General features: G+C 39.1%; 1 protein-coding gene across 1 annotated transcript in view; it reads right to left on the bottom strand.

The window, feature by feature from the left end:
• The window catches only part of SPATS2L (spermatogenesis associated serine rich 2 like), an 82,168-nt gene that overhangs the window by 40,089 nt on the left and 29,409 nt on the right, over positions 1 to 12,670 (bottom strand). Inside the window, exon 2 of the mRNA XM_042472109.1 lies at positions 1,238 to 1,299. Within this exon, the coding sequence (XP_042328043.1) occupies positions 1,238 to 1,276 (39 nt within the window). The 5' untranslated portion in view covers positions 1,277 to 1,299. The remainder of the gene's footprint in view (positions 1 to 1,237; positions 1,300 to 12,670) is intronic.

Raw genomic sequence — 12,670 nt, forward strand, 5'->3', positions numbered from 1 at the left:
ATTAATGGCATTTATTAAAGTAACTAAAGACACCTTAATAATTCTGAAATAGATTTAAAATATTGTGTTTCCCCCCCTGAAACCAGTCATTGTAGCTGACAGCCGACTTGTCAGTATAATGTGGGTATACTGTACTTGTATAGGAATTAGACTTCAGGTTGTTCAGAATTCTAATGCATTTTGCGGTAGAAATGAATGTCAATAAGCCATAAGTTCAATTTGTAAGACACTTAACTGCATCTCTGAATGAAATCTATAGAGCATGGACTGGAAATTTAAAATTGTTCAAATGGATTGCTTCAAATATAATTTATGCTGAAATGCACTTACACAAAAGTAACTATATTCCAAGGTCATTCCATCTCCCCACACATATCTCCATTCAGGAGAGTTACACAGTTCACCATGGTTTGTGATTAACTCAGTGGTTAGGAAGACACACAACATAGGGAATACATTGTTTGTAGAAGATCTGCAATGAGAATGTTGAGTGCTGAAGATAATAGTGTCCAGCACTGAGCGACAAAGCTCATGGATACTGATTCAGTAAAAATAGCTGAATGCCATATGATGTGGATTACAAGTATGTGTCTTGGGTTTTCCCTTTTAAGCATCAAGTCAATCCAGGCTTTTATTATATGTTTGGACCATAAAGCAGATATAGGGGCGAAACAGATGGGTGGAAGGGGCAGCTTGATGCTGCTGCTTCCAAAGATGGATTGGGATCATGGTGAACATAAGCTGTGGACTCAATCTGCCTTGAAGTTGGCTGGAGAAAAGGTGCCTTTCCCAGCCCCGCCACAGCCCATAGCCGGCTTAAAGACAATGCGGCAGCATGCGGGGTGTAACGCTGTGAAGCCATAGTGGCTTGAAGCTGCCTGCGTCTAGGTGGCTGCCTAACTTGCAAGCAGCTTCAGGGCAGCGTGCATTCTATAATTGCCTCACTCCCAAGCCACCTGGACGGCAGCTTTAAAGGGCTGTCTGTTCCAGCCTTGAGTTAGGTATAGATAACTGAGATTAATTACTATTGCTAAACAGTAATTCTAAGGAATTACTTTGCTGAGGCAGGAAGAAAATGTAGGGTTGTAACTTCTGAACTAGTCCAGTGATGTCCGCCAAGATTAGGGGAGTTGACTGCATATTTCATCTTCTGCAAGAAGGTAACAGTATTAAATATCTGAACAATCTGGACAAATGGGCTGTGTCTATAGTACAGCATGATAATTAGAGGTCATACCTTTTCCTTGATATTTACTTGGGAGCTGATTTCTGCCATCTCCAGTCTGAAATGAGTAAGAGCTGCATGTTGAAAGAAAGAAAGAAAGAAAGAAAGAAAGAAAGGGAAAGAGAAATTTTAGTGTTAACGCTTTCTTGCTATGGTCTCATTTATCACTTGATCTGAATCCAATATATATGCAATTTACAACTGCTTCTGTTGAGAGGAGGAGAACAGCAAGAGTCTCCTGTTGTGTCCCAAGGAGCTTGGCAAGGGGAGTCCTGAGCGGTGGTGGTGGGAAATCTATCAAGATTATAGAATAGAGGGCATGACAATATCAACACCTCCCAATAAAGCAGGAAAATGCTCTAAAAGGGAAACTGGATTTTATATTGCTGATCTGATTTCTTTTCACAGACGTATAGTAGTAGTACTAGAAATTAAAGTAGCACTTCCTTAATTGGACATAATTTGTTATGAAAGTTTCAGCTGAAGCAAACTTATACATAGAGAGATTCTTTAAAATTGATTGCAAGAAGGGGGGATTGGATCTGGGAGATGCTCTGAAAGGCCTCTCACTAAGGATTCTCTTCTTTTGAGAATGAGTTAGAAAGGATGGCAATACCAACCCATTTTGGTTAACTCAAGCCCTGAATACAAAATACACTGAACACAATGCATATATAAAAAGCCAGCTAGGAAGAGCTTTTCATGCCTGAAATGTCAGCCTCGCTTCCACCTCTTTCTTTTGCAGCATCTCATTCACATTTTCCATTCTGTAAGGTCATTGCATGCCCAGCCTGATTGTAGGAAGGAAAGGGAAAGAAATAAAGCACCTCTTATTTAAAGAGAGGGCTCACTTTCCAGTACTGGTTTCCAAGCATATGTTTCCTGAATCAGGAAAATGCTATTCTATGTATTCCTTACATAGCTGGGACAAGAGGGTATTCAATTAAACTTTCAAATACTATTTTTTCATTCAAAGCCTTGAGAAACAAAGCAGATTGTCATGTAAAAGCCATATGTTGGGAAAGGCTGTAGAAAACCTTCCCACCTTATGCACTCCCCCCCCCCCCCCAATATTAGATGTTTTGTGACTGTCTTATTTACTCAAAGAACAAGCACAAAGAGACATTCAAGAAGTGAAAAGTTCTACACTAATGACAAGGGAGACAAGACAGTAAAGTAAACCAAAACTTGGCACATAATGTGTGGAATTTAGAGGCTTAAAGAGGGAAAGCAATGGTGAGAAAACATACATTTTAAAGGAATTCATTTTCAAGATGGGGAATATTCATGCACCTTCTTTTCTTGTAGCTTTTGAAACTATGAGGAATTTTGAGAAATGCAAGAACATCAAACACTTTTTTGGAGTCAACCAAAGAGAGCAGAAAGCAACAACCCTCTTTTGTTGTCCATCCTCAGCACCCAGTGTCCAAAGGGGTACCCTCTTCCTGACAATAGTTTGACAATAGTTTATGAACACAGATAATCAGAGGAAGCACCATCCTAAGGTGAAGAATGACCACCGTGAACCTCAAGGGAATCAAATGTATAGCCAGATATACTGGAAGACCAGAGGGCAGGGCACAGCATCAGCAGGATGAGGTTGAAATACCCAGTTGCTTGATGTGTTTGGTTAATTATAACACACAGTGATGTTAAACTTTAGTTGTGAGCGGAAGCTTCTTTTATAATATTTTTAGTTGGTCCCAAGGGCTAGGACTTACCATTATTATTTTTAAAACACTATAAATCCAAATGCTATAAATAAAAATAGATCAATAAAAGTAATTTTCATGAGCTTTTGGCTCAAAATATGAAATCCCATTATGTTTCCAAGCTCTGCAGTTTTCCATCATGAGCACAGAATGTTAGATGGGATTGGCAATGAAAACAACAAAGCTAAAAAACAACAAAGCTAAAAAAACAGCAGGATTAAACCCTCTGCTAAGCCCTTTTTGCAGCTGGTTCAGAGTAAGCACATCACCCTCATATGAGTCCAAATAAAAGATCAACAGAACCTGATTTTGCTTAGATTGAACACCCTAGCCGCCTTGCAATGTAGAAGGGCCAAGACAAGGAGAAAGGGGCCTTCCTGCTTTCATCAGGAAGCTCATGTCAACTCCCAAGCATTGTAGTCAAAGACTGGAACAGTTACTTTTGAGGAATGCAATTTTGAATAATCCCAACAACAGCCATGCTGGCTCATGGAGTCCAAAAAATTAATTCCCTTCCTCCAAGCTCTGATTCTGGTTTAATTTCTAGCAACAATGTAGATACGCATACAATTAAGAGCTGCCTTGTGATACTAAACAAATTGGTCTCCCCACCTTGTCCCATTACTAGGGTTGCCATAAGTCAGGGCCTCCAAACCGGGACAAATGTAGGACAACATTTTCAAATGTAGGACAGTTTTAATAAATGGAGGACATGCGAAAAAATTGATGATTTTTTAAAAATGTTAATATAAATGCATGTTTCTTAGGCATGATCCAAATGGAGGACATTTTGAAATTTGACAGAAGAGGACATGTCCTGGAAAAGGAGGAGGATGTCTGGTCACTTTGTCTCTGGTCCAAAATACCCTGCAGAAATAAAACAATGCTGGACTGAAATGCCCAGAGTTCCTCACCAAAACTGCATCCACACTGAGGAAATAATCCAGTTCGAGAGTGACTGTCCTGGGTTAGTGCTGGGGAATGCTGGGAATTGTAGTACGCTGTGGCCCCAGAGCTATCTCTGGCAGGGAGTCACATGACCCTCCAAACGTAGTTGAACTGCAGTGCCCAGAATTCCTCCCCAGGTGCATCCACACTGAGGAAATGGTTCAGTTTGAGACTGCTCAGTGCTGGGGAATCCTGGGAATTGTAGTCTATTGTGGTCTCAGAGCCATCTCTGACAGAGAAGTCTCAATGTCTCCCAAACACAAGCATTCCCAGGATTCCCTAGCATTGAGTTTAAGCAGTCTCAAAGTGGGTTATTACTCCTGCTGAGTGTGTGTGAGAGAGAAAGGCTAGGGACTGGATTCATTCCTTAACTCACAAAAGGAGGCTATCTGTGTCCAAAACACACTGCTTTGACTGCCAGGGCTCAGTGCTATGGAATCCTGGGAATTGTAGTTTATTGTGGCACCAGAGCTCTTTGACCGAGAAGGCCAAATGCCTCACAGATACCAGAATTGCAGAGCATTGAGCTTTGGCAGTCAAAGTTAGAAAAAATACACAGAGGCAAAATAAATATTGAAAATGGCCACCCACCTCCTCCTCCTCATCATCATCCTCGCCTCAGTGCCAAACGAAATGGCCCTCTCCCTGCTGCTGCCTTGCTGGGACCAAACAGAGGAGGAGCTCCTCTTCCTGAGTCTGGCAACCTCCTGTTGCCAACAAGCCTCGAAGATAATTCCCCAAACATTTGGCCAAAACTCACCAAATCCCCCCCCCATATCTCACCAAATCTTCAGTCAAAATCCCTGAGAAGTCCCTGTAATGTTAATATGGCAAAAAAACGTAGCCCTAATTGAATAAAAATAATTGGAACTTATTTCAACTCTCAAAATTACCATTAAAACCAACCACCAAAATCACACCGAAGGCTCTGAAAAGGACCCATTTTGGTGCGAAAGTCACCAGATTGGCAACAAACCAGGACAAACCTGAGTCAAGGATGTTTATCACACTATGCTCTTAAAGAGGTACTATTCCAGTGTGACTCCTCTAGCAGCCTCCTGTTGCATGCTGGGATTGGCAGTTTTAAGGAGCTGAACTTCTCTGCCTGAGAATTCTAAATACCCCTCCTTAAAACTGCCAATCCCAGCATGCAACAGGAGGCAGCTAGAGGAGTCACACTGGAATAGTACCTCTTTAAGAGCATAGTGTGATAAACATCAAGGAGAAAACCGTGCAGGGATGCCCCCTAGTGGTGAAAAACCAGGAATGTCCTGCCGGCAGGAGGGTTATGGCAACGCCCCATTAGACCACTTTCTTGCCTTCCATCTTCTCAAATGACTTGTGCATTTTTCATCCAGTGTGTTTTCAGGCAGATACGAGCTGTGTATATTCATATGTTTATTTTTACTTCATATAGATCAAAACAGGGCTTTCCTCTTCCCAGTTAAACTGGCGACTCTGGATGTTACTACTATAGTCAATAGAGAACCAGCATGGTATAGCGGTTTGAACGTTGGAACCCAAGGAAACCAAGGTTTGAATCCCAACTTATTCATGATAACCCTCAAGGTAACATTGGGTGAGATCCACTCTCTCAACTTCAGAGGTAGGTAATGGCAAACTTTGTCTGAAGAAATCTTTTCAAGAAACCTCCATGACAGTTTTGTTTTAGGATTGCCATAATTTGGAATCAATTTCAAAGTACACAGCAACAAATTGTGCTCAACAGCACATAATTTAGTACAATAACATATTTTCTGTAGATGCTGATATATTTTCAACGATGCAAACCACTCATTAAGAAACAGCTTGCAGCTGGCACAGCCAAGTCAGCTTAACCTGCTTCTCTCATTCGGAGCATTCTGCTCTAGCAATGGCCAAAGTCACAGCAGAGGCAACTTGCTATATCAAAAACCATAGCAGAAATAACAAAGCAAGAAAAAGTATTTCTTTTCTAAACATTACCTTTCTAATGTCACTATTTCCACGTGTTAGTCTGTAACAGCAAAAACAGCAGTGTCTTGCAAGGGGGGGGGGGCAAATATGCTTGGCCTCCTACTTTGAGAAAATGGTCCAAAACACACTGCTGAAATAATCCAGTTTGAGATCGCTGTAACTGCCCTGGCTCAGTGCTGGAGAATCCTTGACATTGTAGTTTATTGTGGTACCAGAGCTCTCTAACAGAGAAGGCTAAATGTCTCACAAAACTGCAGTTCCCAGAATTCCCTTGCATTGAGCCAGGGCAGTTAAAGTGGACTCAAACTGGATTATTTCTGCAATGTGTTTTGGACCTAAGAGGCTAAATGCAGTTACATACTATGCATTTATATTAGAGGGGTGGGCAAGAGACAACCTCAGGCTCAGCCATATTTTACTTTGTTTGCCAAATCCCAACTATAAATAAATTTATATGGTCCTAAACAGACTGGCAAGGTACACCAGCGTGAGGGCAGAGTGGGGCATGGCATCTGCTTGCCACCCACCCCTGGCCTGGCATCAAGCTGGTGTCATGCCGTGCACCCCACTGCATGGTGGGTGGTGTCACGCCGCTTCTTTGGCATTGTGTGTAGACGTGCTACACCAGAGCTGCAGAAGAGCCGTGGTGACAGCAAAAAGGGTGCCACTTTCACAGCGCAAAAAGAAGCTACTTTTTGCAGCTTCTTTTTGTGCTGGTTTGGGGGCATGGCGTGTGGTTGCCGTGTCCCCAACCCAGTGCTTGCAAGGGTGGCCGTCTCTTAGGGGCGGACTGTCGAGCCCCTATAACATTTAATTTAATTTGTTCTTTTTAATTTATGAGCCCCTTAAGAACATTGTTTAGCAGCAGGTGAGAGAAATACATAAAATGCACACATAAAATTTTCCTGTCAGACCTCACAGAATATTTTACTCTGAACTAGGAAGGCAAACAAATAGAAGCTCATTGTACATCCAGGCAAAATTGAGAAATAAAGAACTTGGCTTTCTTCTGTTTCTCTTCAAATACCGTATATACTTGACTATAAGTCGACCTCATGTATAAGTCGAGGACAGGTTTTGGGGCCAAAATTATGGATTTTTATATGACCCATGGTTAAGACAAGGGTAAAACCTAGGGACACGTAACAAAGGATCTAAAGAATGAAGCAAAGGAAACAATGCCAAAGAACTTAAAAAATTCCAGCAAGCATAACTTTGTGCTCAGACTAAAGGCTTGATGGATAAGAAAATAGAGAAGGATTAGTGCTTCCAGGACAGATTACACTCTTGACTTTCACCAGCGAATGACTCCTTTTTAAATAAGGGTTAAAGTATAATACATACATTGACCAGTAGATAAGTTGACTCAGGTTTTTGGGCCATTTTTTAAAACTAAAATTTTTCGACTTACACATGAGTATATATACAGTAGTTTAGTTTGGAAGAATTCATAATGAAAGCCTTAGCAGTAGTTGTTGTCTTTTACATTTTCTGTATTTTCAGTTTCTAAATGGTTAAATAATAAGCTTCATTCACAATGCAAATCTCTTTTAATCTACTTGCATGCAAATGGATTTGGATTTTGCCATGCAGTTGCTTTGTTGAAGCCTGTCAAAGATCATTTACAAAGAAAAACATCACAACAAAGCACCACAGGTGGTCTCCCTTTATGGCATTTTTATGGCATAATTAAAATCTGTCAGTCTTATTTAACCATTGAAGGAAATAAATATACAGGCAAATGGGGCTGGAAGAGCAAATGATGGGTAACACGATTATGGCAATGAGACTGAGCATACATTCTATGGATCTTGATCTGAGAATATTCCTGTAGGACGTGCATTATTTTACTGAGATATAAGATTATAAAATGGATTTTTAAACAATGTACTGGTAAAGGGGAAAAAGAGGACACGGTGGAGACAGTGGTGGCTCGTATTCACTTGGGCTGGTGAGAGGCAAAGCGACTGTCTTATGCTGGCAGAGCCATGGTTGGTACAGACACTCTTACATTTTGACACACATTCTGCCATGCACACCTATGTATTTTACACACACCATTAAAACAAACATATACCCCTCAACATAAACAGACACCTCCATTCTTGATCACCACACAACCTACTCACAAACATACACTATCTGCCATTTTAAAAAAACTCACACACCATTCTTTCTCACGTTACATGCACAATGAAACACACACAACTTTCTCCATGCAGATCAAATGTGGAGGAAGATTTTTAAATCCCCATTATAGTGAGCTGTAAAGTGAGGTTGAAATTTCTTAGTCCAGCATTGCGTTGGAGAAACAAAAACTAGGACCTATGCAACTCAGCTGGTCTTATTTTTTTTTTCATTATCTTGGTACTCTGAGGTTGAAATTTGGGACTTTCATCCCTAGCATGTCAAGATAGAGATAAAGAAAGAGACATTCTTGTGGGTAATGTTCAGCTGTGATTATCAATATGCTGGAGAAAGGGAAGAAAAATCTCTCTGAAGTGTCAAATGACACAAAAAGCACCAGATTAAGTGTACAGGCCAAGCCCCTCTTATCTTTATCCATTTGAGTTTTTATACAGATAGTTCCAATGACTGCAAAGTATAATTTTGACACTTTCATGAGTAATGGTTAGAAGCTGCCCTGTACTCATCAGTTTCCATTTTGAAAAGGACATAATAACTGTATGTCCAATACATTTGACTGTGTACATTAAAATAAACTTTCCCAAATGTATTGCTTAATCTAATTTACTTTTCCTTCCTCTGAGCAGCTGACATGTGTTTACACTCCCCAAAGCTCAGAAAACCTCATAATGCAAAATACAAAGCATTCCTTCATTTCAAGTGAGGAATGAATAGTACAGTATCTATGTAAAATGAAAGATGAGGTCCAGTCCTGCAAAGAGCAAGGAGTCCCACTGATGGAGCTGAGGTCCAAGGCAATGGCAACAAAGAGCAAAGATTTCAAGGAATCCTGTACCATGACACTGTTCACAAATCTGATATGAGTGCTGGGAACCACTTCAGGATCCAATTGCTGATGCTATGAAAATATATGTGGACACTTACAGAGCCAGAGATATCTACATATTTTAGTTTTATTATATTTATTGTAGTGTTGTCGTGCCCTAATAAAGAATGATCTCAGGCTTGGTTTTTGTGGTTATGCATTGAAGACAGAAAACATCTGGTTTTCCTTATGTATGCCAATACATTTTTATAAATTAGAAATGCTGCTGACATTTCTGGATTTGTGGGCAAAGGAGTCTGGGGGAAATTTCTAGTTTGTTTGTTTTCTAATGTGCCAACGATAATCACTTTTTCTTTTTAAAAAAGCTAACCCACTAGCTAATGCCACACTGCTCGGGAAAAAATAACTTCTGTATTTCAGATCAGTAAATAAGCTGTTAGAAAGACCAATGAAGGGAAGAACATTCAGTGAAATAACGGATCAGATACGAAGACAAGCCAACTAAAGGATCTAGAATTACTTGATAGATAGAACTGTTTAAACAACCTTCAGAAAATTGTACCTTGTAAATAATGGAAGATATTGTTTGTTATGTATTTTGTGTGTGTTTTTAATTAATAAAATTTATTTTTTTAAAGTAAATAAGCTGTTAGTGTCTCAACCTTGATTTTGCAATAATGTTTTCAAGCCCTAGAGCAAAGAGAGTTCTCAACACTCATTTTGAAAAGATCTTCCTGCAAAGTAAAGAACTCCATGAAATAACAGCAATGAGAAAACAGCACCATCCCATTCTGATATCACTGATATTAGTGACCAGGAAGGAGAAGTTTAAATCTTTCAATGTATGTGCCTGTGCATGCATGTACATGTTTTCTTATTATTATTTTTTGAAAAGCAACATTTATGCTTATGGCCGTGGTGGAGGGGAGCTCATCATACACAGTCCCTCAGCCCAGTATAACGCCACTGTGGCCATGAGTGACTCTAAGGTCAGAACAAGGCACCCAGTATTGATAACATGGATGGGTGCCTTGTTGTGACCTCAGTGGCAGTGGCGGGTGACGAATATGGATTGCTTGGGAAGGCAGCTGCCACCATCATTACAGAGAGAGCATAGGTAATGCGGGGAACTTGAGGACAGAATACTCTAGGGGGAGCTTGGAGTATTCTGCCCTGTGAAGAGAAGCACTTAGGCAAGGAAAACTCATGGGTGGTTTTACCAGTTCTCCTTCCCCTAAAATAAAACCTGCAGGATCCACTATTTATGCATTGGTGGCCTGGTTTTGCATGGAGTGGAGAATAATAGAAGGCAGTTTCATCATACCACCAAGGAATAGGAATTTTTTCTTCCACAAATATTCTTAAAGTAAGATTTTGTTGGGATTCATAGCATAAGTGGTAGCTAAATTATTATTGGCTATTTCTGGAAAAATGTTATATATTATAAATTGCTCAGGCTGGAAAAGGAATTAGATTTTTTTATTACAGTTTTCAAATACTGGATTTTGTTATACTGCAGAATGTCATGTTATACTTAAATGTAACATTCAGTTTATTGACCAGCAACAAGGATATTTATAGATTTGTGTAACTAGGGCAAAGTGATTTTACTGATCAAAATTTGGAGAAATGTGTATTGGATGTCTAGCAGTAAATCAGAATTGATCTTCTTTTTGAAGAATATGTGCATAATACAATACAGTGTAACACATATTCATACATATTGTAATGGTATTATTTTATAACCATCATTTAATTTTTTTAAAGGAATAAATATAGTACATTCTAAAGTCATCCTTGAGTGAGAGAGTATTAATTCTTCCTAAAAGTAACTTTCCCTATGCTACTTAAAATAAAATGGAATCTGTTAGCCCTAAATATACCTAAACTGACCCCTCCTCTCTGACATCAGACTGTTATAAAATCAGCCTCTATGATCCTAATGTGGAAGCCATTATAGGAAAGCAAGCAGGTCATGTTTTGGCTAGCTTAGGAGGCGCCAAGAGGATCTATTTTCCGGACATGTCAAAGGAAGTGAGGAAGAGCCCAGTAGTGAGACAACAGAATGGCTCTGGTCAGAGTAAACAACTCCATCTACCTGACACTTTACGCTGTCTTGCTACAGGAATACACCCATTCACACCCCCATGTTACACCTTTGGAAGACCCAACTTCAAATTGTCAGGCATATCAAAGTATTGGACCATTTGGGCACATCAAATCCATGGATTTTGCCCCAGGGCACAAATTTCCTTTAAATTAAGGTACCTTTCCTTTGTTTAGTTGGATTGACTTGGTTTGCAAAAAGAGGTGCTGCCAGTTTTCACTTTGCTAGACCCCTCTTTCACTTACCAAACTCCAGTGGTCTCAGGAATGATTGAGTTCCCTTTGTCCCATCCTGGAATGCCATCAAAAGGAGCAGCATCTAAACAGATCTTGTATCTCCATTAGAAGGCCTTGCTCTATTCCCACTTAACATTATTATTTATCAGTTCTTGTGTGCTTGTGTGAATGATTGTTAAGAGTGTGTGTTGGTCTTCTCCTTTAAAATAAAATACAATTCATTGAAGAGTTACCTCTGTGGCCCTTTGTGTCTCCAACCTTGTTGTACATAGGGATGATCCAAGGGCTGCATAACCCAGCCATTAATTCCAGCTAATCTTTAATTTCCCAATAGTGAGGTGACATTAAGGCATAGCTCCTGTTCTGGTTACAATTTGGACAAAGTTAAGTTATAATCCTCCTGTATAGTTGTCCTGGAACATTAATATTTCTCAACTCTTCTCAGAGACAATAAGGCAGAAGAGAAGTTGAGAAATATTGGCATTTTTTAGTTGAAAGGAAGAATAAGAATATTGTAATGAAATGGATAATGTGATTTATGTGTAGAGAACAAGTCATAATCTGAATATAAATGCAGCAGCAGAAAATATCTATTCAAAGCTAACATATGTACTTTCAAATATGTCATTTTGCAAAATGACATGTAGCAAACGTGTTATTTAAGGCTGTTTATAGTTAACAGAGGGCAGTACCTTAAAATGACAGTAACTGTCTTTTAATGTGTTCCTCTATGGACATGGCAATTATTTCCGACATGACATTGTGGGCCAGATACCAAATTTTGATCTCCATAGTCTGTTCCTAATATTTGCAGGACAGAAAGCAAGATCATTTTAACATGCTTTGACAATAACAATTGAAATAAGCTGTTAAAAAACAGTACTGTATTCTTGTAAAACAGTATGTTGGAAAATTAATGTTTAAACCATCCAAAAAACCTAGGGCACTAAGTGCCTATGAAATAAAAGGAAAGCTTCACTAATTCACTTAAAATATATCACAGAGATTTTCCTTTTTGAAGAAGATATTCTTCCAGTATATTTCCTCAGGACCTCTTAACTTCTAGAACATTGAAGAAATATTGGGACAGGCAAATATAAATTCTTCTGTATTAATTCAGCGTAGTACATCATTAAAACCTCTTGAATTCCCTCATCAGGATGGCTACCATAGTCTGAAAATTTGTATTGAACACACAGGTTGGAAACCATTGCAATTTATTAAGATTAACCACAAAATGGTTTAATTCTCCCCTTGATGATGTATACTGTCCAGCTATTTGTTATGGTTTTAATGTTTTGTATGATAATTGGTTTTAGATGCTGTATAGTTTTTAATTGGTATGGAGTGGTTGGTTTGCACATAGTTGGGGATATATGTTGTTTATAATTGTTTTTTGTTGTAATTTATTTTGTTGGAAACCGCTATGATCTACACAGGAATAGTGGTTTACAAATAAACATTATTATTATTATTATTATTATTATTATTATTATTATTATTATTATTATT

The sequence above is a fragment of the Sceloporus undulatus genome, chromosome 1 (genome assembly GCF_019175285.1).
Source record: "Sceloporus undulatus isolate JIND9_A2432 ecotype Alabama chromosome 1, SceUnd_v1.1, whole genome shotgun sequence".
NCBI classification, from domain to species: domain Eukaryota; kingdom Metazoa; phylum Chordata; class Lepidosauria; order Squamata; family Phrynosomatidae; genus Sceloporus; species Sceloporus undulatus.